This window comes from Micropterus dolomieu, linkage group LG02 (assembly GCF_021292245.1).
Source record: "Micropterus dolomieu isolate WLL.071019.BEF.003 ecotype Adirondacks linkage group LG02, ASM2129224v1, whole genome shotgun sequence".
Taxonomy (NCBI): Eukaryota; Metazoa; Chordata; class Actinopteri; order Centrarchiformes; family Centrarchidae; genus Micropterus; species Micropterus dolomieu.
Window position 1 is genome coordinate 12948251 of NC_060151.1, and position 23160 is coordinate 12971410.

Consider the following 23160-nt stretch of genomic DNA (forward strand, 5'->3'; position numbering starts at 1 on the left):
CGGTGTTGTCAGAGAGGAGAAACAGGGTGGATATATTTAAAGATTAAGAGAACTGCATAACAAGTTACCGTTACTGTTACAGGTAGGTATAATAAAATACGTAAGGGGAAGAAGCAGACATTTAATGTGCTACATTCAAGTCTCGTGGGAAAATAGAAGTAGGATCTGAAAGTGCAGTTTTATCATAACGTTTCTCCGATTTAACTACAATAAAACCAACTTCAACGAGGTTAATTCTCAACGTTGGCTGGTTTAGTTACATCGTCCAAAGGCAAGTTTTACGGGTTGAGAAAGTGTAAATGTCATTGATAAAAGGGCGTGTCACATTTGCATGTTTTACAATATTAGACTACCATTGAGACCTCATCCAGTGGTTCTCAAACATGAGGGAGGTAAGCTGCATGTGATTTATGCAGGGAAATTAAAAGATAGTTGGCTGATGCTATCATGCTGACCTGAATTTTTTCTTTTAATTCAATCGATTTTAACTTGGCTTCTTTTTTATTTGTTGCTCCCCCAATATTGTTAACGATTAATAAGAATTCAATACATTTATGTGTGCTGTAGGGCGCATGAACCTTTTTCATCTTCTGAAGGGGAGCAGGACAGAAATAGTTTGAGAACCACCTGTGATGATCAGTTTCAGACTGTAAAGTTGTTATTTGTCTTTGAAGCATCTTCTGTTCTTGTGTGTAAGCCTTGCATTAATTAGAGCCAATGTGATCACCTCATTTCTACCTTGGTCTTGACTGGAGGAATTTACTTTACTTTGTTTACCTAACATTCTACTTGTGTTTGTTTTGATATGCTGTATTTTCCTAATCATTTTCCATCTCAGTCTGACACTTTACACTTTTTTAACACAGACATTTAGATGGCTAATATAGGTTACATATAGGTTATAGGTACAGATTAGCTCTAATTGCATGATAATTGATTTCTTGGTGTATAAACGTGATGTATCTAAGAAAGAAGTTTTGATAGTTCAGGTCCGGTCACAGACACACAGAGTGATAGCTGTGTCGCTGTGTGTGTTTCTCCACTAATGTTCTGGATTGTGCTCTTGTAATTTAAATGCTGTGTCTTGATTTAAACTAGACATTTGGAGTATTTCTAGACATTGTAGGCAGGTACGTCAAGTTCACTACATTTACAGTGTAGTAATCCTGTTAAACTGTTGGCCTAATCCTGCAAAACTCTAATGGAGTTTGTCAACTCTGTAGGGCATTATGTGTGTGTGTTTCCTTGGGACACTGTTGCATGGACCTGTTCGTGATTTGCTCTCCCTGTTTTTTGCTAGAGTGAGAGGGAGCGCACCTCTTCCGAAGATGGATGACAATATCAGCCAGAAGTTCTTACGTTTATCTTAAAAGTCTCATTCAGGTTCTTTCATTGTGAGTGCTAAAAATGATGTCCAAGAAGCCAAGGTAAGCTTATGAAGCTGTTTCCTATAAAACATTGAAACCATTGCTTTGATTTTATTTTAAAAGATTAATACACTGCTGTGACCATAAGATCTTAATAAAAACAAAGTATGTGAGTAACATCATAATGAGAAAAGAAAGGTGAGCATGTACAGTTCTTTATGGACAGAAGTTTGACTTTTGCTTACACTCTAACAACTATGTTGTAGCTTCTGTTTCTACATGTGATCACTCAACTGGGTGTTAATTCTCTCTTTCTTGATGTGAGAGAGTCACATGTGGTACAGATCCTTGGACTTTGTGTGTAGCTTCTAAATTACACTCACAAGACTGCCAAATCATATTTGCTGGCACCATCCTCCTAACTCTGGGTGCTAATTTACTTTGTGTAAAATGCCCCTCCATCTCCTCTGAACTAATTACAGCTTCCCAAGCAGGGTCATAAGCAGCTAAATAAGAAAAAAAGACAATTTGTTGCAATTTTTAAAGGCTAATTGGGAAATGTCTCGTTGCGTCGTCAGGTTGGCATAAAGGGAATCAAAATAAACAATAACTTGAATTTAGCGCTTAATCTGAATTAGTCTGAAACTCTTTTCCTTATACACAGCATCATAGAGTAATAATTGCAACTACATACTATTTCCATTAACTTGGGCTACACCCACAAGCTGTTCACGAGCTGCCTTACAAGTGAACATAATATGGTTGAATTTATTGACACCTTCCAGTAAAATAATGCTTTCTGTAAATATATACATCTTTGAATATAGCCAAATCAAATATAATAACATTGTAACCTGCACTAAATAATTGTTTTCTGAAAGTGCAGGGTGATTTGTTCTTAACAGTCTTAATCTTATCTATAACAGGTGGCATGAGACCTCTAAGACCAATAAACCTACACAGAAGACAGGTGGGAAGGTGAGTGCCACATTCAGAATACTTTAAAAAATGCTGGTTGAATATGACTTACTTTATGTTTTCATTCTCCTAAAATGTATCCCATCCCACCCGGTATACCAGGTTTGTTGCTCGGCTGTGCTGGAAAACACATTTGAACAAAAGTGTAAAACATGTACAGCTGTTGTCAGCATATGTTAAAAGGGCATGTCATTCCAGTATAATTAAAACACAACCTTTGTAAAAAGAACTGAGAGATTCAAAAAGAGACAACAAAGACTAAATCATCTGTTCCAAGTTTATGATTTGCAGCAAAGCAGTTTTGTTAAAATTCTTTTGAGTTGTGAAATCATGTCCTGGATCTTGTGAGGCCCTTCAAATACAATCCCCAAAAGACATGTGAGTGTCTAAACCCTGAATCATACTCATCAACTCAGTTAACATGTTACCACAACAAATACATTCAGAAACAGAGAAAATTTACATTTTTGTTGTTTAATTTTGTGGTGGGAAAAAAAGACAAAGTGTGCTGAATTTGACACATCTGCTCAGCCTGTTTGCTGTTTTTTTTTTTATCAGTAATGACAGAAAAATCATTGATTCCCCTTTTTATTAGTGTTGAAGCTCACTGGTAAGTATCTTTGCTATCTGGTTTAAGAAGGGTTGAAGTACATCGTCCACTTTCCTCAAGCAGAATAGATAATATCAAATGTGTATGTAAAAGGGCTTAAAATTATATTATATTAACTATATTAACAATGTTCTGTGTTCATTTAATGTGGACACAATTTCCTCAGAGTGGGTGCATATTTTTTTACTGGACATGTATGCATTTGGTTTGAGTTATGTAGCCATTAATGGCCAAAGATCAAGTCAGCGCAGTAAAAACCTGCACAAGTCGCTAAGTCAGGACTCTTCGAGCCTCCTCTAATTGATTTCTCTGTCTTGTGGTCCGGCCACAGATTGATTGCCTCTGCAGTTGGTGAGGTTGCATCTCCTGAGACTGGAATAGACCGCCTATGTCTGATGGCTTTCCAATGCTCAAGTGTGATTAAGTTTAATGTGTGTGTTTGTGTGTGTGTGTGTGTGTGTGTGTGTGTGTGTGTGTGTGTGTGTTTGTCCATGATCACATTGTCGGTCAGATGGTACTTAAGCAAATTAAGAGCTCTTGTGAGGATTTAAAGGTTCTCTCCCGTGGTGATTGGATTGTATGTGTTAAAGAGTCCAAGTTGGGATGGGGGTGAGCAGAAGGTGCGATGCTTGACTTTTAAAAATTATCATCCCCAAAACTGACAACCATACAAGTCTGTCTTTTTAGACTTATTATCACTGTTTAGCTTCTGTTCTTGCTCTCTTTTTCACTCTCCCAAAGGAACCAGCGGCATCAACAGTACCTGTATTTAGTGGCGGTAAACAGGCTGGCAGCAGTACGTCTAAAACCAGTTATGTTAGTTATGGAAGGAGCAAGAGCCTCAGCAGCAGAGGTAGTGACTCGATTTCTGGTGGCAGTAAGGCTGGTGGCACTTTGAAAAGGAGCAGCCTCAGCAACCAAGTCTGTGTGGGCCACCAGGGTACCAGACAAGCATCTCATCCAGCCAGACCAGCTGTGCGCCTCTGCAGCAGCCGGAGCTTTTCATCCCTCCACACCTCCTCTCTCACTGCCGCTCCGTTCATGAGAAGCAGCCGCTCTCTTAACAGACTCGACCAAAGATCCGCTGGAGACGGTAATTTTATTCATGATTAATATATGTCTGTTCAAATGAAGTTATATTACAGTCAAAGTCCTACAGAGTAAGAAACATTTTAATGTGTTTTTTCATTATGCTGTTTATTTATTTTTTTCTTAAATTGCACCACAAAAAAGGCAAATTTTTTATATACAGCTGTTGTTTCTTTTCTTTACTGCTGTCTCTGAAACAGATTCAGACCATGCAGTTTCAAGTTCACAAGTAAAAAAAGGACAATCCACAAAAGAGAAAGCCCTGCGTTGTGGCCAGCCGTCCTCCGCTGAGGACCAAATCAGGTTTGTTGTTGTTTTTAACTTAAAAAAAAAAATAATTTCAGATGCTCCTGTATTTAGCTTTTTATGGTTGCTCTTTGAAATACTGTTATTGAACTATATTTAAAATGGATGATAAATGTTAGTGATCTGTAGTCACTAGTTTTGTCAATCTGTTTCGTTTACATTTTTTATCATTAAAGGGACAACAAAGACCAGTGTCATGGTGACAGTGCTGAGAAAATGAAAGCAAGCAGCTCCTTTGAGACTCTGGAGTCTTCCTTGTATTTGGTTTCCACCACTAAATGTCATCATCACTGCAACAAAGTAAAGAAACAGGTACTTTTAGTTTTACCTTTAATGTGCATTTATGAAACATAAGTCATATGGATATATCTATGTAACTGTCATCTGTTACATGATGTTGGACTGAAGGCTTTTACAGGCCAGAGATGTCTAGGCGGCATTATCCTTTTGTCTGTCTGTACCAATCAGCATATTACAGACGTATAAGAATTAGTTCACTACTATTCTTGCGTAGTCAATTGGAACGGACTCATGTAGTCCGTCCATATAAAGGTGGACACTGCCGCAATCTGATCTTTTTGCTGTTCTGCTTATCAAAAAAACTTTGTTAACTTAAAAGCCAAATGAAGCACTAAATCCACATCAGTTCAGACTCAGAGCCAATCATGGTTCTGTCTCAGCTGTTATCTTAGTTTCAAATGATTTGATTACTGGTCTAGACAATAAGAAAGATGACATGAGTGTGACAAGCAGAAGTGTGTGGTTGTGTCTTGCTGGTCACTGAAGGTATGCCGCATGTTGGGCCCTGCGCTACTCACCATTTATTTAAATGATATTGTCTCTTCTGTGCATTGATTATCAAACTGTCTTATCAAACACTGTGTTGCTGATTCTGTTCAGTTAGCCATTAAGAAAGAAGCATCTCAGATATATTTATTATTGACCTTACATTGCTACTTCTCTAAATTCCAAAAGCAGACAACATTGCCTCTTTTTCATGAAGAAGTACTATTATCTGGAGCCAGTACAGGGATTTACGTTTACCTTTTAATTTCTGTGTGCATGTTTTCTGTATGCATTTGTGCCAGCGCACTTGAGGATGAGGCTTTGTTGGTTTGTGTGTTTTTAATGTTTCATGCCCTTTTCATACCACAGCAATGTGTGTATTTTGTCATGCGAAAAATTATGTTCATAAAAATTCTTTAGAATTTGCTGCCAAAATTAAACCTCAAAGAGTTTAATGAAGTGGAAGTCATCAGGGTATGGAAGGGCAGGCAATATATAGGAAATCAAAAAAATCACCTGATAAAAAAGTAGAAAGACAGTTTTTAGTAATATTTTAGAAATTCTGAATACCAAACAGGTGATTGTGGACGTAGAAATCAATGTGATTCAAAATTGAGCAATAAGTAAAGTAAGTAGAATCCTTGTGTAAAACATTCAGACTTCAGTTGCATACAGGAGTTTGATGTTTATCTCACTATTAAAATATTGTCTCATTCAGTTGTCACATAAGAAGGTAAATACTAATTGCTGTACCTTGTGACTTGTGTCATTTTTGGGCGCAAAATAACAGCAAACCCCCTATATGAGTAACTTAATGGTGACTCATTTAAACAGAGAAGATTATTTTTAAAGAAAAACATAAAACCTTAGTGTCAGTTTTACCCTCTTTTCTGTGCCAGGAGTTGAAACACTCTGCTCCTGATGTCTCAGGCTCGTTCCTACCTCGTTACTGCCGGCCCAAATCCCCTGAGTGCAGAGATGTTGAGGCCTCTGCCATTGTGAGTCTGATCATAACACATTTTCCAAAAAGTTTAAGATTTGTTCACGATCTATCACAAACACTGGCTCTTTTACTAATGAAGATCTGCATGTAGTGGAGTTAACTAGATCCCTCTGCATCTTTGAGTCTGCTGACTATTTTTGGTTCCTTTGGTGTTTAAAACCCAAAAATATCACATATAAATGATGATGTTCATCAATAAAGTAATATATGTAATTTGTGGATAATACCTTTTTGATACTCAACAGTAGCGATGATTATGAGATACAGTATTTCTTTAGTATGCCGCGTAAGACGCTTTGCTTCTTCTTCAGTCTGACCTACTCAACTTTAAGAAAGGATGGATGATGCGACAGGATGCATCTGGACAGGTGAATTGGTCAATTCACTGTCACTTAAACTTTGAGAAGCAGTGGCATGATTACAGGTCGGACGAGCTGATAATCTTGTTCTGCTTTGACTATGAATATGTCTCCTATAGTGGCTGAAACACTGGTTTGTCCTGACTGGCCAAATCCTGAGGTTCTACAAAGACTCAATTGCCGAGGAGGTGCGCTGGTATCCTGCTATATTCTACTATGCTAAATGATAAAAAAAATGTAATTTTAGAGTTGAAGAAGAAGCTCATATGTCTGCCAGTATGGAGATTGATCCTAGCAAACTTAAATAGGTAAAACAAAAAAAGACAAACTCTTCAAATGTGACATCAGACACCCAGACATATGACTCTCTACTCAACATTAACTGTGAGTGAACGTCTAGCTTTATGTTACAGATATTTGCCCTAAGCTGCTTTGTTCCCTGATTTTCAGGCAGCTGATGTGGACGGTGAGATAAACTTGTCCACATGTTATGACATCACAGACTACCCAGATCAGAAGAACTGTGGTTTTCAAATTCATGTGAGTTCAATAGTTGCTCAAATTTACAATCAAATCAGTGAAAAAGGCATAAAGATCATTGAGTCTGATAACATATATTAAATCACATGTGCGCTATAAAATGTGCCAAGTGTGATGAAGGCAGATGTTGGAGTATTTTAAAAACATTTTTGTAGATGTATTTTCTTGTGATTTCATTGTTACCCACATATGTATTAATGGCTCATTAAATGTTTAGAGCAATAAAATAAAATAATTCAGCTGCTTCAGTTAGAAAGGCCATATAGTCCATGGTAGTGTCTAACCAATCAGAATCAAGGATCTTTAGGCATTGCTTTTGGTTGACACTGCTGGTCGATGAATGGATCAGCAGCTCATTTGTGACTGTACGCACTTTGGCTTTTCTACCAGGAATGTTTCAGTCTGCACAGACTGTTTGGTGTGGACCCATAGAAGCACTTTGTGGTGGCAAATTATACAGGCTCTCTGATGCTTTTCACTGGTATTCTGTCTGGAAAAGGTTGATTTTTGGTTTGTGTTACTCAAATGTTTAAACCCCACTTCCTATGTTTCCCTCTTTATATTGTGAATTATTTATTTCTATACAATCTTAGCTGGATTTCAGTTGAAATGAAGGCAAAGACACTTTATACTTACTGTAACTTAGCATTCTTTTCTGGTGTTTCTCGAGCTTTAATATGCTTGTCTGCAATTCTCTGCGTGGCATAAAAACTACATTGTTGTCAACTGCCTGCTCGTACAGTGTTTTGTTGGGAAAAGTTGAAGGAATACCTGACAGAGCAGGAAATATCTCTTGCACGCTTCCCAAAATAAGAGGAACCAAAGCAACTCTTAAAAAACAGGCATTCTTGTAGTTTTACAGTATGTGATATTTAACATAAACTCTTTTTTTTCTGTCTGGTTCTGGTTGGATTGCAATTACCTGATAAAAATAACACCTATTCCTTTATACTGTACATACCAATAACGATCCACTATGCATATCTAATTCTTCTATACAGCATGTTATATTATATGAAAGAAGGCTAAAGAACACACATTTCATCACTTGACATATAAATAAAAAATCCTATAGAATTGTTTTGTTTTTTTTTTTGAGTAAAGGGAGGTGGGCAGCAGGAGTCAAGCTTCTTCAATATTACCCAACATAAGTCAAAGTAATCCAAGATTTTAGATAAACTGTGAGAAATTCAACTGGAAACCAGTTTTAGAAATCAACGCATCCCCGACCTTCCACTTTAAGGTGTGTAATGAATGATATTTCTCTTTTCACAGACCAGAGACGGAGTGTACACTCTCTGTGCTATGACTTCTGGGATGAGACGCAACTGGGTTCAAGCAGTGTTGAAGAATGTGAGGCCTAGTCTTACACCTGACGTCACAAGGTAAACAGAGTTGTTATATTTTATTTCTGCAAGTGCTGCATGATTGGTGTCAGATTTGTACATACCATGTATTATACTGTTCCAGATCTCTAGGTATCTGGCTTTAGGGGTTTACGTCATGAAGTACCTTAACTCCTAATAAGCCAATTTACAGCTGTTAGTGGAACATACTTGCAAATTACCCTTTGTATATAGTCTAAAGAAGTTTTCTCACAGCTCCCTTTCAGAGCAGAAGACTCAAGAGAAACACCAAACCAGTGACTATGCAGATGAATCCAAGCAACAGCAGGAAAAAGAGGAGCTGCAGCCAGAGAGGGAGCAGAGCTCTGCATCGTCTTTGATCTCCTCCTCCTATATATCCTCCCCCATCTCACCCACCGCCTCCTCTGCTCTGTCTCCCATCAGTCCTCCACGGCAGGTAGAGGAGGGTGAAGGCGCTTCCTGTCATCAGTGTACGCTTCTTGTTGCGGCCACACAGACTGGTCAGTCACTGAGCAAAATGAGTCAGATAAAACAATGTCATCGCAGATTTTCTTTAGTAATTGATTTTTAAATTAAACTGAAATGTGATGTAGAGGTTACTGTTACTTCTATACCTAAGGGTGCTTCTAAATCACGTACCAAACATTTACTCCACAGGGAAACAGACAGAGACTGACATAGTGTTTCATGTCTACATATTGTTACAGTACATGTCGCACTGCACTATATTTATTTTCTGTGTTAAACCCTCTGTTGCAGGTGTGGCGGATGCATCATTGTGCGTTGAAGGAGCTGGAAGTAACAGCTCTACTTCCACAACGATGCTGTCAAAAGATGAGTGTTTTGACGAACATTCAAACATGCGGAGTGAAATCGATCAGCAAGTTCAAACAACAGCCCAGAGTGAGGAGCAACAAGTGTCAACAAACATCACCTGTGAGCGCACGAAAGTGAAGGAAAAATTGTCCTGTGAGCAACAAACTGGGCTACTTGTCAAAGAGGTGAGATCGCATAGAGAGTTGGGGTGTGTGTGTGAGTGTGTGTGTGTGAGTGTGTGTGTGTGTGTGTGTGTGTGTGTGCAGTAGTAGTTCCGCCACAAAGAAATCAAGAAAAAACTCTTCCTTTTTTTTCTGCCATAACCAACTAATAAGGCGTCACAAGCAAGAAATAACAAGCAACTCAGTCTTGAAAGAAATGCCGTAAGAATCAGAAATGCACAAATGTATTTATGTTCACCTGAATACATGACAGTTTGTTACTGTTTCTCTACAGCTGGAACAAATGCAGAAGGAACTGTCTCGACTCCAGCAGTTGAACAGGAATCTGCAGGATGAGCTACAGCAAGAAAAAGAAAGTCACTCAAGAGAAAGGCTTTATCCACAGGTATAGCACAGAAGACATTTGTAGTGGCACTAGTCAGTTTGAAGTCATGCCCCCTACCATTTTGTGAAAATACACATTGTTCTACAGTTAAAAGGGAATATGGGATATAAGAGAATTAGGTTTTGCTTTCAGATTTATTTATGGAGTCCTGCAAAAAGACTAAATTATTACACAGTTGTATAAGTTACATGTATACTATGATTAATGTAGTAACACATAGAAAAAGTAACTGCATATTCTATATTAAAATATTAGCATGCAAAACTGTTGTTGTCCTAATTAAAGCTCAGTGTGGTCCTGTAGAATGATCTTCTTTCAAATCCCAACTCGTCTTCGGAACAAGCATTGGCTTTACAGCGACTGCAGAAGATAAACCATGACCTCCGCTTTGAGCTGGAGGCTCAAAGGAGGAGTCACGAGGAAGCCAGAGAGGCTGAACTGCGGCGACGAGTAGATCTCCTAGCTCAACAAGCACAGTTACTGGTCACAGGTGATGCTACAGCGCTGGCACAAGCCCATCTAGAGCAAGATCGCCGGATTTTTCATGAGCAGCAGATGGAGTGGGAGAGTTGTGTGGCCTCCCTGAAGTCCCAGCTGAGGGCCAGCGAGGATCAGAGGACAGAGGCTGAGTCGCGCTTGACGCAGCTGCAGCAGGAGTTGCAGAATTACCAAAGTCTCCAGCCGGAGGCGGAGCGTTTGCAGAAACACCTCCAAGAGATGACAACTCAACTTCATGCTAATGAGGAAGCACAGGCTCAAAAAGAGGCTCGCCTGCAGAAGCACCTCATGCTCCTTCAAGCAAGTCAGGACAGAGAACGGAGGAGCATGGCTGCCAGCCTGGCACAGGCAGAGCAACACTCACAGGACCTTCAGGAGAGACTAGACAGGGCTGAACAGCAGGTGGGGAGCCTGAATAAGACTCAGATCTGGACCAGGGAAATTGAGGAGGCTCGACAACAGCTTCAAGAGGAGCTAGCATGTACAGTGTCTGCTGTGCAAAAACTTCAAGAGGAAAGAGAGCAGCTCGCCCGTCGCTGTCAAGAGCTGCAGAACCAGTTATTTGAGGCAGATGGGGAGGTGAGCAGGCTGCAAAGCCGCTTGAAAACAGAAGAGACACACTACTACAATATTGAGCACTCATATGAGAGAGTTTGTGAGGAACTACAGCTGGCCTTAGGGAAGGTACAGCAGACAGAGACAGAAACACAGGACATACGAGAAGGCTACGAGAGACTCCTGGACAGGAAGGAGCAAGAGCTCAGTGAAGTGTTGCTGAAGATGGAAGTCTTAGGCAATAGCTTAGAGGAGACAGAAGTGAAGCTTAATGAAGTGTTAAAAGTTTGCACCTGTGCCTCTTCTCAGCTGAAGGATGAATCCTCGGAGCCTACTCAGCAACATGAGAGAGAACAACAGACAACTGATCTTGTCACTGGAAATGACAGTGGCCAGTTGGCCAACAGCTCAAATGCCGTTCAACATGCAAGACCTGTCGTCACTGCAGGAGATGACCCAGAAAGGTTTATGTCTGTGATCCAGATACTTGAAACCAAGCTTTATGTAACAGAGGAGAAGCTAAGGGACATCATGCAAAGACTGGAGGACCACCAGAATCACATCAGCTGCCAGGACCCCCACCTTTGCTCCCAGCTCACTCAGAGTCGAGCCACTGCCCAGCACCTCAGTCTGCTGCTTCACAGTCAGACCAAGAAGAACCAGCGCTTTGCCCAGGAGACAGAAAACCACTTCAGGATGTTGGTTGGCAGGTTTCAGGTCGCACTGAACATCATACAAGCCTGCAGAGAGAGGCTTCATGTCACTCCAATTAATATTACAGACTTTGAGAGAGAATTAGCCACGGCTGCTGCCTGCCTTCAGCACGGGGAGAGAGATGCGGAGAAACGACAGCATGAATCACATAATGCTAGCAAAGTAGAGGACAAGATCCTTAATGATGAGACATTAGCTGGAGGTGAGAACAACATTAGCACTAAAAGTAAACTCACTAATACATTGCCCTCAGAGGATGACATGGAAAGTGTCGAGAAGTGTTTAATGAGGGAATTATTTGTAGTAGAAAAAATGGTGTCCGTCCTTCAGAGTCAACATGGCATTGGACAACTACTCTTAGTACCTAGAGAGGATGGTAGAGGTGTGGCACACAGGTACAAAAGCATAATCTCCCAAAGAATAGCCTTAAAAACAGAATCAAGGAGTCAGTCTGGGAGAGCCGAATGTGACAACAATGAGCGTTTAGAAACGGCCATCGGTAGAGTCTGTGCTGAAGCAGAGCTCATTCATGCTGCCTTAAAATTTCAGCACCAATATGAGAGTGGGACTGAAGTAAATAATCAAGATGTGGAGCATCAAAGGAAGGGTCTGGCAGATATCAATCCCCCAGAGTTGGCTCCTTATGAGGAGCAAGTGCAGGAAGAGTGCAGAGGTTTAGAAGTAACTGCAAAACCAGCTGAAAAGGATGAAGCTGGTGTCAAAAAGGCGGGGGCAGAGAAAGACCCAGACTGGTTAGAAAGACTTCTATCCCGTCTGCAAAGACGGGCTAAGTGCTTACGCCAACTGTGCCAGGAGATTTCTGATGGCAATGGAGTAGAGTGTAGTATGAACAATAAGTGGGAAAATGCTTCCGCAATTGACATAAATTGGATGCAGGAGCAGGCAAAGTTGATTTATTTGTCAGACAGGCTGGCCTTGGATTTAGAGCAGGAGTTGCAGCTAAGTGAGGTGTTACAGGACAAACGACAAGCTTTGTGCAAAGAGGAGGATTTCACATTAAAGGATGAGCAGGAGGCTTTTAATCACGCCTTATGTCAGCTTCAGGAGGACAACAGTGTATTAAGAGAAGAGCTAGAGCGTGCCGAGCAAAAGATAATATCTGTAGAAACTGGGAACCAGAGACTCCTGGAAGACATACGTAAAGTCGAGGATTATCACAAGGAACGGATGAAAAAACTGGAAACAGAGTTTCAAGAGAAGATAAGGGAACTGCAACGGATCCATGAAGAGGAGATGAAACACTTGCATGGTTACTACATAAAGTCTTGTGTTTCCAAAGAGAAACAGACCAAAACCTACACAGAGCCACCTGCTTTCACTGAAAGTACCTCCTCCCTGCCAGACCAGACTGTGATGGAGAGAAAAACAAAAGAGGAGGTGGGAGGTGATGCAGCAGCCATAAGAGAGGCTTACCGGAAAGATCTAGAGGTACAAAGACCTTCTTTCTTCAGATACTTGTTCTCTTAAGTAATACATCTTTAAAATGTATTTATTTGATTCACTAATGGAGAAGAAAATTCACCATTCAGGAAAGAGTCTGTCTCTGATTCAATCAGAAAGATTGATGGTACTGTACCTTTTTTTTTTTTTTTTTACAGATAAACCTTTGGTCAAAAATTTTTAAGAGCATAGCACAGTATTTAAGTGTAGCATTGTCAAATAGTTTGCCCATCTTTGATGCTACACATTTTTAAAACGTATTAAGAGTTTATACATGTCTATTTGTTCTTTATAACATATTGAACAAAATATCAAACTTGATCATCACTGCTAAAAAACATTTCTATGAGTATGATATCAAAAAGCATTAAACTGCCATACACTACCACCATATAACACTATAGGTTCTCTCTCTACTTATACACATACCTCAATAGAGAATGTTTTCTTAATATCAACATAGGCATCCTGTGATGACGATTGCACTGCCATGGAGGAAACGCACAGGCAGCTGATAGGTGATCTAAAGCAGCAGCATCAGAAGGAGGTGGCAGCACTTTTGAAGGAGAAAGACCAGCTGCTGCAGGAAGAGACAGCTGCCACAGTGGCAGGTAAAGACAAAGTCATACAAAAATAAAAGCATTGTAGTCCTATTAAGTCAATACACACTGAGTTTCACTCTTTTTTTTAAATACATTTTTATGGGGATTTGGATATTAGTTCATTGACAAACAATGGGCTCTAGTTTAGCAGTGCTGAATAAAGGACATTTCTGTAATAACATGGGAACCGAATTGTTGAACTGCATTAGTTGAATGACAAAATCTCTTTAAAGGGAGATATTGTTCATCATGAACGCTAGCTGAAGATGAACAGAAATGAACTTCCTCAGGGTAACGCTGGTAAACAGTTATCTAAGTTGTCATATCTTTCTGCAGCCATTGTAGCAATGAGGAGAGCCCATAAACAGGAGCTGGAGAAAAGCCGACAGTCTCAGCACACCAAGGAGAGTGCTGACATCACACAACTGCAAATGGAGCATGAGTGAGTGACCACTGGTCCTTTCACAGTGAACTGGTAGTCAGTGTAAATGGTATGGGGCGGGTGCAGGGGTTACAGTGGGATTTAATTTAATTTAATTTTTTTAATTCAAGATGGATTTGAAAAACTAAATCAGTAACACCTGCGATGGACTGGCGACCTATCCAGGGTGTACCCCGCCTTTCGCCCAAAGTCAGCTGGGATTGGCTCCAGCCCCCCCGCGACCCTGTACGCAGGATAAGCGGTTGACGATGGATGGATGGATGAATTAGTAACACTTGATAGCAAAACTCACCATTTGTCACTTAAAAATTAAATCTTAAGAGGGAAAGGCGGGGAAAAAATGGAAATATATACAGATGTGAAACCTCTTGACCTCACTACTAGGCAAAAACCACACCAGTAGCCGGTAATACAATCAACCAATTTGTGGAGTGGAATCTTGCAGTCTCCTCTGTGACCCTGTTAGTACAGCACAGCCTAACGAGCCCTCAAGTGGCTGCAGGTGTGGCAGCTGAGGTCACGGCCTGTGTCACTGTCCATGGTGCTGATACCTAGAGCGTGACATGGACACAGGTGTGTATCTCTTCATAAGACCAAAAACTGGATTAGAGTGACCTCATGTTTAATTCGGGAAAAACTCAAATTACACATTTTTTAATATATTCAAATAGATTCTTTACTCACTCAAATATATATTGTCAAGATATTTACAAGAGTAAGAGTAGTACAAGTATTAACCTGGTATCTGTTTCTTCCTCCCAGTAAAGTTTCTTCCCAAACTCTGCCTGTTTACTGTTTACTGTACACCATGATCTGTGCTTCTGCTTTGCCCCTGCAGGAAGGAGATCCAGCTGATGCATAAAGAGCTCGAAGTGTTGTCGGTTCAGCACACTCAGAAATGCCTGGAAAACTCTCAGCTGAACCACGAGCTGCAAGATGAGAGACAATCCTTGATGCAGTACCAGAAAGAAAACCAGGAGCTCAAAAAGAAACTGGTATCCACATTTTCTTTTCACAAAGGCTGTCTCAGACAGTGTAGCTGACTAATCTTTATCTTTTATCGGTGTTCAGTTAACATGTTGATGTACATGTATAGAATTTATCTGTGTGTCTTTTCCCTCTGTCCCCTGTCTTAAGAGAGAGACAGATGAAATGTATCAGCTACATTTCTCGCTAAATGGGAAACATTCACATGTTGCTCCTCAAGTAAATGACTTCTATGAGATGGAGGTAAGTGTCAGGAAAACAATGAGTGCTTTGACAATCTAAACATCTGTCAATTGAATTGTTCAACTCTTTCTACCAAGACAGTAGTGATTATGTCTGTGTATTTAATTAGCACCATGAGTTTGAATGTAGCCTGAGTTGCTGTTCTTTCTTCCAGTTTGCAAATCTTTTATCTTTAATTAATCCAATTTGAGGTAATTTATACTTGTGTACATAGAGAGTGCAGGAAAAGGAACGGAAAAGGTGGAATAATGATATAGGTATATAGTACATGTTTGCACTTATAACTTTCTCTCTTTTACTATAAGACAACATATAAATTACTGAAGAACCCTAATATGTACTTTATTGTTCTGTTTTTATGTATTTTATGTTACAGGTGATTCTGCGGGCAAGGGAGGCAGAAATGCAGTTTCTCAGACAGGAAGCTCGTTCTCTCAGGGAAGAGTTGAAGATTGCTCGCATGGTACTGAAATCTATTTAAACTTCTGGGGATCTTGCTGGATTACAAGATTAGACTGCAAACATAATCTTTAGAGAGTCCTCTGCAGTCATACATGAAAAACATTTTGTATTTGCTGAAATTAGTGGGTGAACATAAATTAAACAAAAAAAGCAAATATGTCACAACAACAAAAAAAACATCTCCTTCCATTTAGTATCTACCTAAAGACTGAGGCATATTAAAGCAAGGTGAAAGTTAACTTGATAAAGGCAACTGCATAAAACTTTACATAGAATTTATCACATTCTGTCTGTAAAGGATGCAACTTTAAAGTTACAAATTCAAACATATTATTTCTATGGCTGATAATATATTTATCCTTTATATGAAAAGAGCATCTTTCTAGAACTAAAGAACAATCTATGATTTCACATTGATGTGTGTGTGCGTGCGTGCGTGTGTGTGTGTGTGTGTGTAACAGGACAAAATATATGCCCAAAACAAGCTCAAAGCCCTCTATACAAACAGCCAGGATGAACCCCGTCATGATGTCAACAAACTCTGTGAAGATTTCAAGTTCGCCACCTGGTCCCCAAGCAGAGAGGCTTTAGGACAGCGCCTCGGTGAGACACTTTTTACTTTGAGACGTGCAAACACATTCAAGCATTTAACATTTCATTAAAGAAAAGTTTGACATTCGGAGAAATACACTTATTGGCTTTCTTGCCGAGAGTTAGACGAGAATATTGCTAACACTTTCATATGTACCGTAAATATGAAGCTACAGCTAGCGCTTCTATTAGCTTAGCTTAGCATGAAAACTATCCAAAGGTAACAAAATCCACTCACCAGCACCTTTATCAATTTCTAACTCATCAAGAAAGCAAATAAGATTATTTCCCAAAATGTTGAACTATTCCTTTAATTCCCTCCCTCTCTGTGCTTCCTACCCTCTTGCTTTCTCAGAGGACACTGTGACAAACACAAGTAATGCTGCTTTTCTGAAGAAAACAGTGAAATCATCCCTCACACGTCAGATCAGAGGAGTGAGATCAAAGGTAAAACTTGCTCCTGCATCAAAAGGAAGGTTTCTGTCATAAATTCAAAATGTTCCTGTAAAATATACAATTTATAATCCTTATTTAACCCTAACCTCACAGTGAAGTGTTTCTGTCTAACAAGAGATAAGAACGTTCTCTCTGTCTTTTATGTCTTATTTTTGCTATGTGTGTTTGACTTGCAGAGTTTAAAAGAAGGCCTTTCCATCCAAGAAAGAATGAATTTGTTTGAGTCATTTTGATCCGATCAAGATGAGAAGGTGGAATCTGTGTTTCAGAGTGAAACTGCTGTTTGGTCAGCGCAGTTTAAAGACACAAGATACATAAGCTTTGTCGTTTTACTATATGTGTTATATATTTGTAAAAGTATGTACTGTGTAAAAAATTGATTTGTTGTTGTTTGTTGCTGAAAACAAGCCTAGATTGTGTGTGTATGTGAGAGAGAGAGAGAGACAGAGAGGGAGAAGCATCAGAATACCACTAGAGGGAGCAACAAACATTGGCTTTTCTAGATAAACCTTTCTAAAGGTTTACTGTAAAATAGTGCTCACTCAGGACAATGCACAGTGTGACTTATTGACACACACTGCCTGTGTTTTCATTAAAAGTGTGTAAAATCAGTTGTTATTAACATATTGCACCACTAGATGTAGCATAATACATTTACTCTACCAGATGAGGCAAGAGAGGCATCTTCAGAAACACACTCATGTTGGTGTACCTCTATCTGTTTTTAAAACTTGAAATCTGTTCTGTAGCTGCTGCAAACAAAATCAGACATGCAGGCATTTTAAGACCAAAACTATTTGAGCTGCAAAATAAAATAAGGCCAAGAAATGTTACTATGTTTTATTGATATATGAAAAAATTAGTCATAATGTATGAACATTTTGTAGTCTGGCGTCATTCAGTTATGTGAAGACAGACAATAAAGTAGTTGCACCTTATTTGTCTGGGAACCAAAGACAAAAGCACATTTGCACATATGTTTCCTTGTTTTCCTCTGACAATATGTGATTGTGAGAGCTTCAGTAATTAACTGCCTGCAATGTTGGAAACAAACATTCAGCAGAACTTATAAAGTGTGTGAATGGCATTAATGGCTTATTATCAGTAGCATTCGGTAAAGATATGTAGTCTTTATTGTCCCAGAGGTAGATGTGTTTTCACACAACATAATATACATAACACTCATATGCATTCATGCCCCTATAAAAAACAGGCCACAGAGTTTATATGGAAGTTTATGCCTGATTAAGTTTTTGGAGAACATGCCAAACTCATGACATCCATATGCAAATGTGATATGTTGCCACTTACAGTAAAATAAAGTGTCCCCAGTGTTGATATAGCTGAGTTGATATCTGCACAGTGTGAGGCTTGGATATCTGGTCAACAGAAAGCTGAACTAAGAGCCCTTCTCAACATGCAGCGACAGTGTGAACCTGAGCACTCTGGAGCCTGGCAGCTAATGAGGAGTCTGGTGCTGGAAAACATTGATGGCCGTTCTCACGTGGGTGTATTAGTGGAGCATCAGGTCTGTGCACAGCCTGCAAGTGACAACACACTTCAGCAGAGCCTCCAACATCAGACCAGTTGCCATACAGAAGGAGAAGAATCAGAAGAAACTCTGGTTTCACAGCATTGAGATCTCAAACATTTTGTAATCATATCTAAATGACATTTTATTACCAATGCTAAACATGCTGTTGACATTTAAGTTACATGCATCACATTACTCATAGATATTTCCTCAGTTAACTCTGAATGCTTAATATGTGTAAACCTAGAGTTATCTATAATGTTACATTGAGAGCTTTTATGAGTGTGTTTCTATGAAAACATAGATCCTTAATAATAAATGTTTACCCCTCCAGATATCTGTGTACATTATAAATCATAGCTCTCAGTGTCCTTGCAGAAGACTTAATCTCAATGTTGCTCTGTTCCTTGGAGTCATATTCCTAAAGAGGAACATCGCACCTCATTATAAACCAATGCTCATCTTTCCTTCACTTTGACTCCTTCGTGTGAAACTCACATGAGCCGACACTTTGAGAGAGGAAAGCTGACTCTTAACATTATCCATCATGGATATAATTATGCACCTCTGGAATTTATAGTCATCTTAAACTATTCATCTGCAAGGCGATCGGAAGAAGTCAAGTAAAAATGTGATTTGCTTCTTTTTATTTTTACTCTTTTATTATTTTTTATTCTGTTTATATAATTGTAAATTGAATATCTTCGAGTTTCGGACTAAACAAGTGTTTTGAAGAGGCCCCTTTGAGCTCTGGGAAACTGAGATGGACCTTTTTCATTATTCTCTGACAATTTGTAGACATAAGCACTAATCCATCAAAATGAATTATTGGCAGATGAATCGATAATGAAAATAATCATTAGTTGCAGTGTCCATGAGGTAAGATTAGTTTGTCATGATTATGATTTTTCAATTTGTTTCTCTCTAAATGATCATGTTAAAGAACTTCTCTTGCTTCAGAAATAGAAAGAAATCTACACTGACTTTAAAGGGCTAATGCACACAGAAGTGTTTGAGTGTGATTAGAATTTCAAGCGTGAGAAACATAGAAGAAATAGCTCTCTCGTGGCTTTAATCTCATTTACTGTTATTTCCTCTACATGTGTTTCTAATACTAAATGTGACATTTACTGTGGTTAAAACATGTTAAACAGAATAAAGAAAGGAAATATCTCAAATATAAACTTCTCTTTTTGTTTCTACATTCCCTTGTGTGTGGTGTAGTGTGTGTGTGTGTGTGTGCAGCTGCAGGGTTTGTTCTGATTCAAGCTGGCCTACAAACGCTCCCGGTCCTCATGACTGATCAGCGGCTCATGTAGAAACATCAGTACACTGGTGCACCTGCTCAGGCTGCAAAAATAAGTGGCCCATTTAGTCATGCAAAGATCAATTACTGCAACCAGCACTGAGGCTGCCCTGATCAGTGAGCACAGCCAGCTTCTCCCGATGATACACTTAAGTCGCATTCACACTACAGCTGACAGGATGACAATTCTGCTTATTTTTCCTCTGATGTGTGATACTGATCTGTGTTTGTGTTTGCAAATTGGTGTGAACTGCGAGGAGGAGCTGCAAGGACTCCACCCCCCCAATTTGATTTAGATCATAGTGTTACAAAATCAGGTCCAGAGGCGTGTGACCTACATGCAATTTGTTTGCTCAAACTCAAATTTGTCAGTGTTTCCATGACAATGGATGAATCCTACATTGTTCACCTATAAATTTAGCACCGACATCAGTTTGGCAACGCTAGCCTCGGCATGGAGGCACACACATGAGGCTGATTGGTATTTGGGGAAGCACTTTGATACAGTCCACTCTTGTATGTGCTTTCAGCAAAATGTGTCAGAAACAAACAAGCAAAGTTTGGTTGGTACAGAAACTCACATTTATATGAGTTAGAATGACAGAACGGTTTGATTAAAGTTTTTTTTACTGAATGCAGATGTCGCCTCACAGGAAGAGGGACCTGAAATTCAACCTGGTCCCCCTGTGCTTTTTCAGAGGTGAGCACACTTTATTATTATGAGACAGGATGTTGATTAGGTTGGTCTGGACCATATTCCCTAACTGGAGCAGGAAGGTTAGTGAACAGCTCCCTAAAAAAGTCCTGTGTCTATATGCTGCATTTCTTTCTGTTGGGTCAGTGCACAACGCCTCTCTTCCCCACCGTAGGTTGTTTTTGTTGGTGTTGGCTGCCAACAGAGAGTATCTCTACAGTACCTCTAGCAAAAAATACCCCAAAAAACCTCAATCACTGGGCTGCTGTAATTGAACGTGGTATCACTTTACGATGTATAACAAGGTAATAAGGGGGGTTATACCTTGGTAACAACAGGGGGATACCGGGGAACACCATTCCTTTTAACCTACGTACTACGTGAATGAAGCTTTCCATTCTAATCATTGCACAGATACAGTTTACTATGACAACAGGGACAGATTTTCCACCTCAAATTCATAGTTATTTTTTTTAAAAACAGGAGGGTAATCTCAAGGTCATAACATTACAGTAATCACAGAAATTAGACACCAACATTATCAAGAGCCTCATTAATATTACCAGGTTATTCGCTCTGACATTGGTATCATTCTAGTATTACCTTGTTGGGGTAAGATATTACCCTTTGTTATTAAGGAGCTGGAATGTCAAGTGCTAATACTAATGTCAGCTGAAAACATTGTGTCGCTAAATGTCAATGTATTTCAATTCAATTCGATTTATAAAGCACCAATTCATAACATAAGTGATCTCATTGCACTTTTCATGTAGAGAAAGTTTAGACCGTAATCTTTGTATACAGACACCCCAAATACCACCATGAGCAAACACTTGGCGACACTGGCAAACAAAAAGTCACTTTTAAAGGGCCAATATGTAGTTTTTCAATGAAATCACTCATTAATTAATCAAATTTTCACTGACTTATTGTCAATGGCTCTAACCTCACTTAGAAATGAAGCACACGCCTGTTTTTTCTGTTGCTTGGAACAGCCACTATTCTGCTTCTTATTTGAGGACACCTGGTCAAAATGTAGCCCTGTGCACGCCACAGCTATTGAAGCCTGTCAGACCAAACAAGATTTTGATAATGTCGAGACATCAGAAAGGCTGCAGAAACACGGAGATAGTCACGTTAGCTTGCAGGTTTGCGCCGAGCAGTTGCTAACAGTTGACATAAATACAAGTAGAAATATATGTGCCACATATGTGCAATGATGTGAAATTAAATAATATTTACATGTGCAAAGATTTACAGTATTTGAGAGGGAAGAGGGGGGTGTCCCTCCTTGAGACTCAGCATGTCTGGAGAAAATCCATAGCCTGCATGCCAGTGTTTCCGCGTTTATTATGGGATCTTTTTGTGAAAGCGGTTGTGTTTCAGATTATGCTCGCTCATGAGTTCAAGCGTATGAGCACACACCTGGTTGCAATCTTAAAATCGCAGCGCTTGTTTCCGCTGAAAATTACATAATGTCCCTTTAACAGGTAGAAACCTCGAGCAGAACTCAGGAAACACTCAGAAAGACTTAGGATGCCGGCCATCTGCCTCTAACATTAGTGTGATAAAATAGATGTTGTTACGTTTAACACAGTTGTATTTGAATTGGTGCAGACAAGCTTGTTCATGTTGTTCTGCATGTTCTAATGTTAAGAAAGTTATAAAAAATTTTGTTTTTCATTGTCACTCTTCAAACAGGTAACTCCTTAAGATTCTCCTTGCTGTCACATCCACCAGCAAAGCTCATAAAGACATGGTCATTAAATAAGAAACTCCTACTTTTCTTAGAGCATACTTTTCAGACACAGCAGTTAAAATTAAAATGTCAAAATTTATTCTTTGACTCAGCAGTGGGTCAGCACCTCTTTGCCTGTGATTGTAGCTCTTTAAAAACATGTGTACTTTTTCCAGAGGTAATAAACTACTCCCCACTGAAAGTAGTTACAAGCTCTTGCTCAAAGGTTTTACATGTACTATTAAGATGAAACACAGGAGTTAACAGCAGATAAATGGGTCAATTACATTGATTTTATTCCCAACAGCAATTACAGGCCACGTCCTACAGCTATAGATAATAGAACAATGAGCAGGAGGTGCAGAAACACACCGCAAGTAAGCATGAACAGCATGAGTGCTGGTGAGACTGAACCAAACAGACGGTTACACAGTTGTATAATAGGAGTACCTGCCATGCTCCTGATCCTGAGTGTCCTGCCAGAACCAGTTATGCTCATGTCTGACTGAGCTTTGAGTAAACATCCTGTGCTCTGACTGGGGTCTTCTGTACCACACAGGGATAACCACAAAGGACATCACACTTGAACTGAATCAGGAGAACGTGTGCTGATAACCTGAAAGGTGATCAACATGTGATCAAGCGCTGCAGCTCTAATCCTGAGTGGGGTCGAGCATGGTCCACTTTGTCCTACTGCAGTGAGGCAGCCCTTTAAATAACTCGCTGGGTACGAGTTATCGGCTCTTTGTCCCAATAGTACACTTCACATCCCCATCTGGTCTGCCATCTCCAAACTGAACGCATAACCCATTTACAGGCCTGACATCATAGCAGCAGTATAGTAACAGTAAGGTAGTGTAGATGTAAAGCTACAAATCACACACTCACCCACACACAGGAGCCGCCTTGTATTTTAGGGTGTGAAATGTGCTTTGAAAAAGGTTTATCATTTATTTACAGTTATAGCCTTCCAAATGTTACATTCAGTACATTTTCTGCTAAAGATTTTTTTCACTATTTATCTGATTTGTCTTGTAAACAGTCAGTGTTACTCATGCTGTGAAAAAAATGCCCCCACCGTTTAGATAA

The 23160-nt window shown here is 39.5% G+C and overlaps 1 protein-coding gene across 5 annotated transcripts; it reads left to right on the forward strand.

Annotated features, from left to right (window-relative positions):
• Positions 1–11: 11 nt before the first annotated feature.
• On the forward strand, positions 12–18439 carry LOC123986794 (myosin-11). 5 transcript variants are annotated; one of them, XM_046075199.1, is made up of 23 exons: positions 12–82; positions 1301–1427; positions 2294–2345; positions 3697–4048; positions 4245–4347; positions 4527–4662; positions 6036–6134; positions 6451–6507; positions 6618–6686; positions 6949–7038; positions 8314–8423; positions 8829–8905; positions 9165–9406; positions 9678–9788; positions 10092–13004; positions 13480–13627; positions 13955–14060; positions 14899–15055; positions 15198–15290; positions 15667–15753; positions 16214–16355; positions 16699–16790; positions 16976–18439. In XM_046075199.1, exons 2-23 carry the CDS (start codon positions 1408–1410, stop codon positions 17030–17032), a joined length of 5313 nt encoding a protein of 1770 aa, XP_045931155.1. In that variant the 5' UTR covers positions 12–82; positions 1301–1407; the 3' UTR covers positions 17033–18439. The 5 variants fall into 5 exon arrangements, with proteins under 5 accessions (XP_045931155.1, XP_045931137.1, XP_045931163.1 ...); XM_046075181.1 differs by having other exon boundaries at positions 8640–8905; positions 16976–18438; XM_046075190.1 differs by lacking the exon at positions 12–82 and adding an exon at positions 266–392 and having other exon boundaries at positions 8640–8905; positions 16976–18438.
• Positions 18440–23160: the final 4721 nt, after the last annotated feature.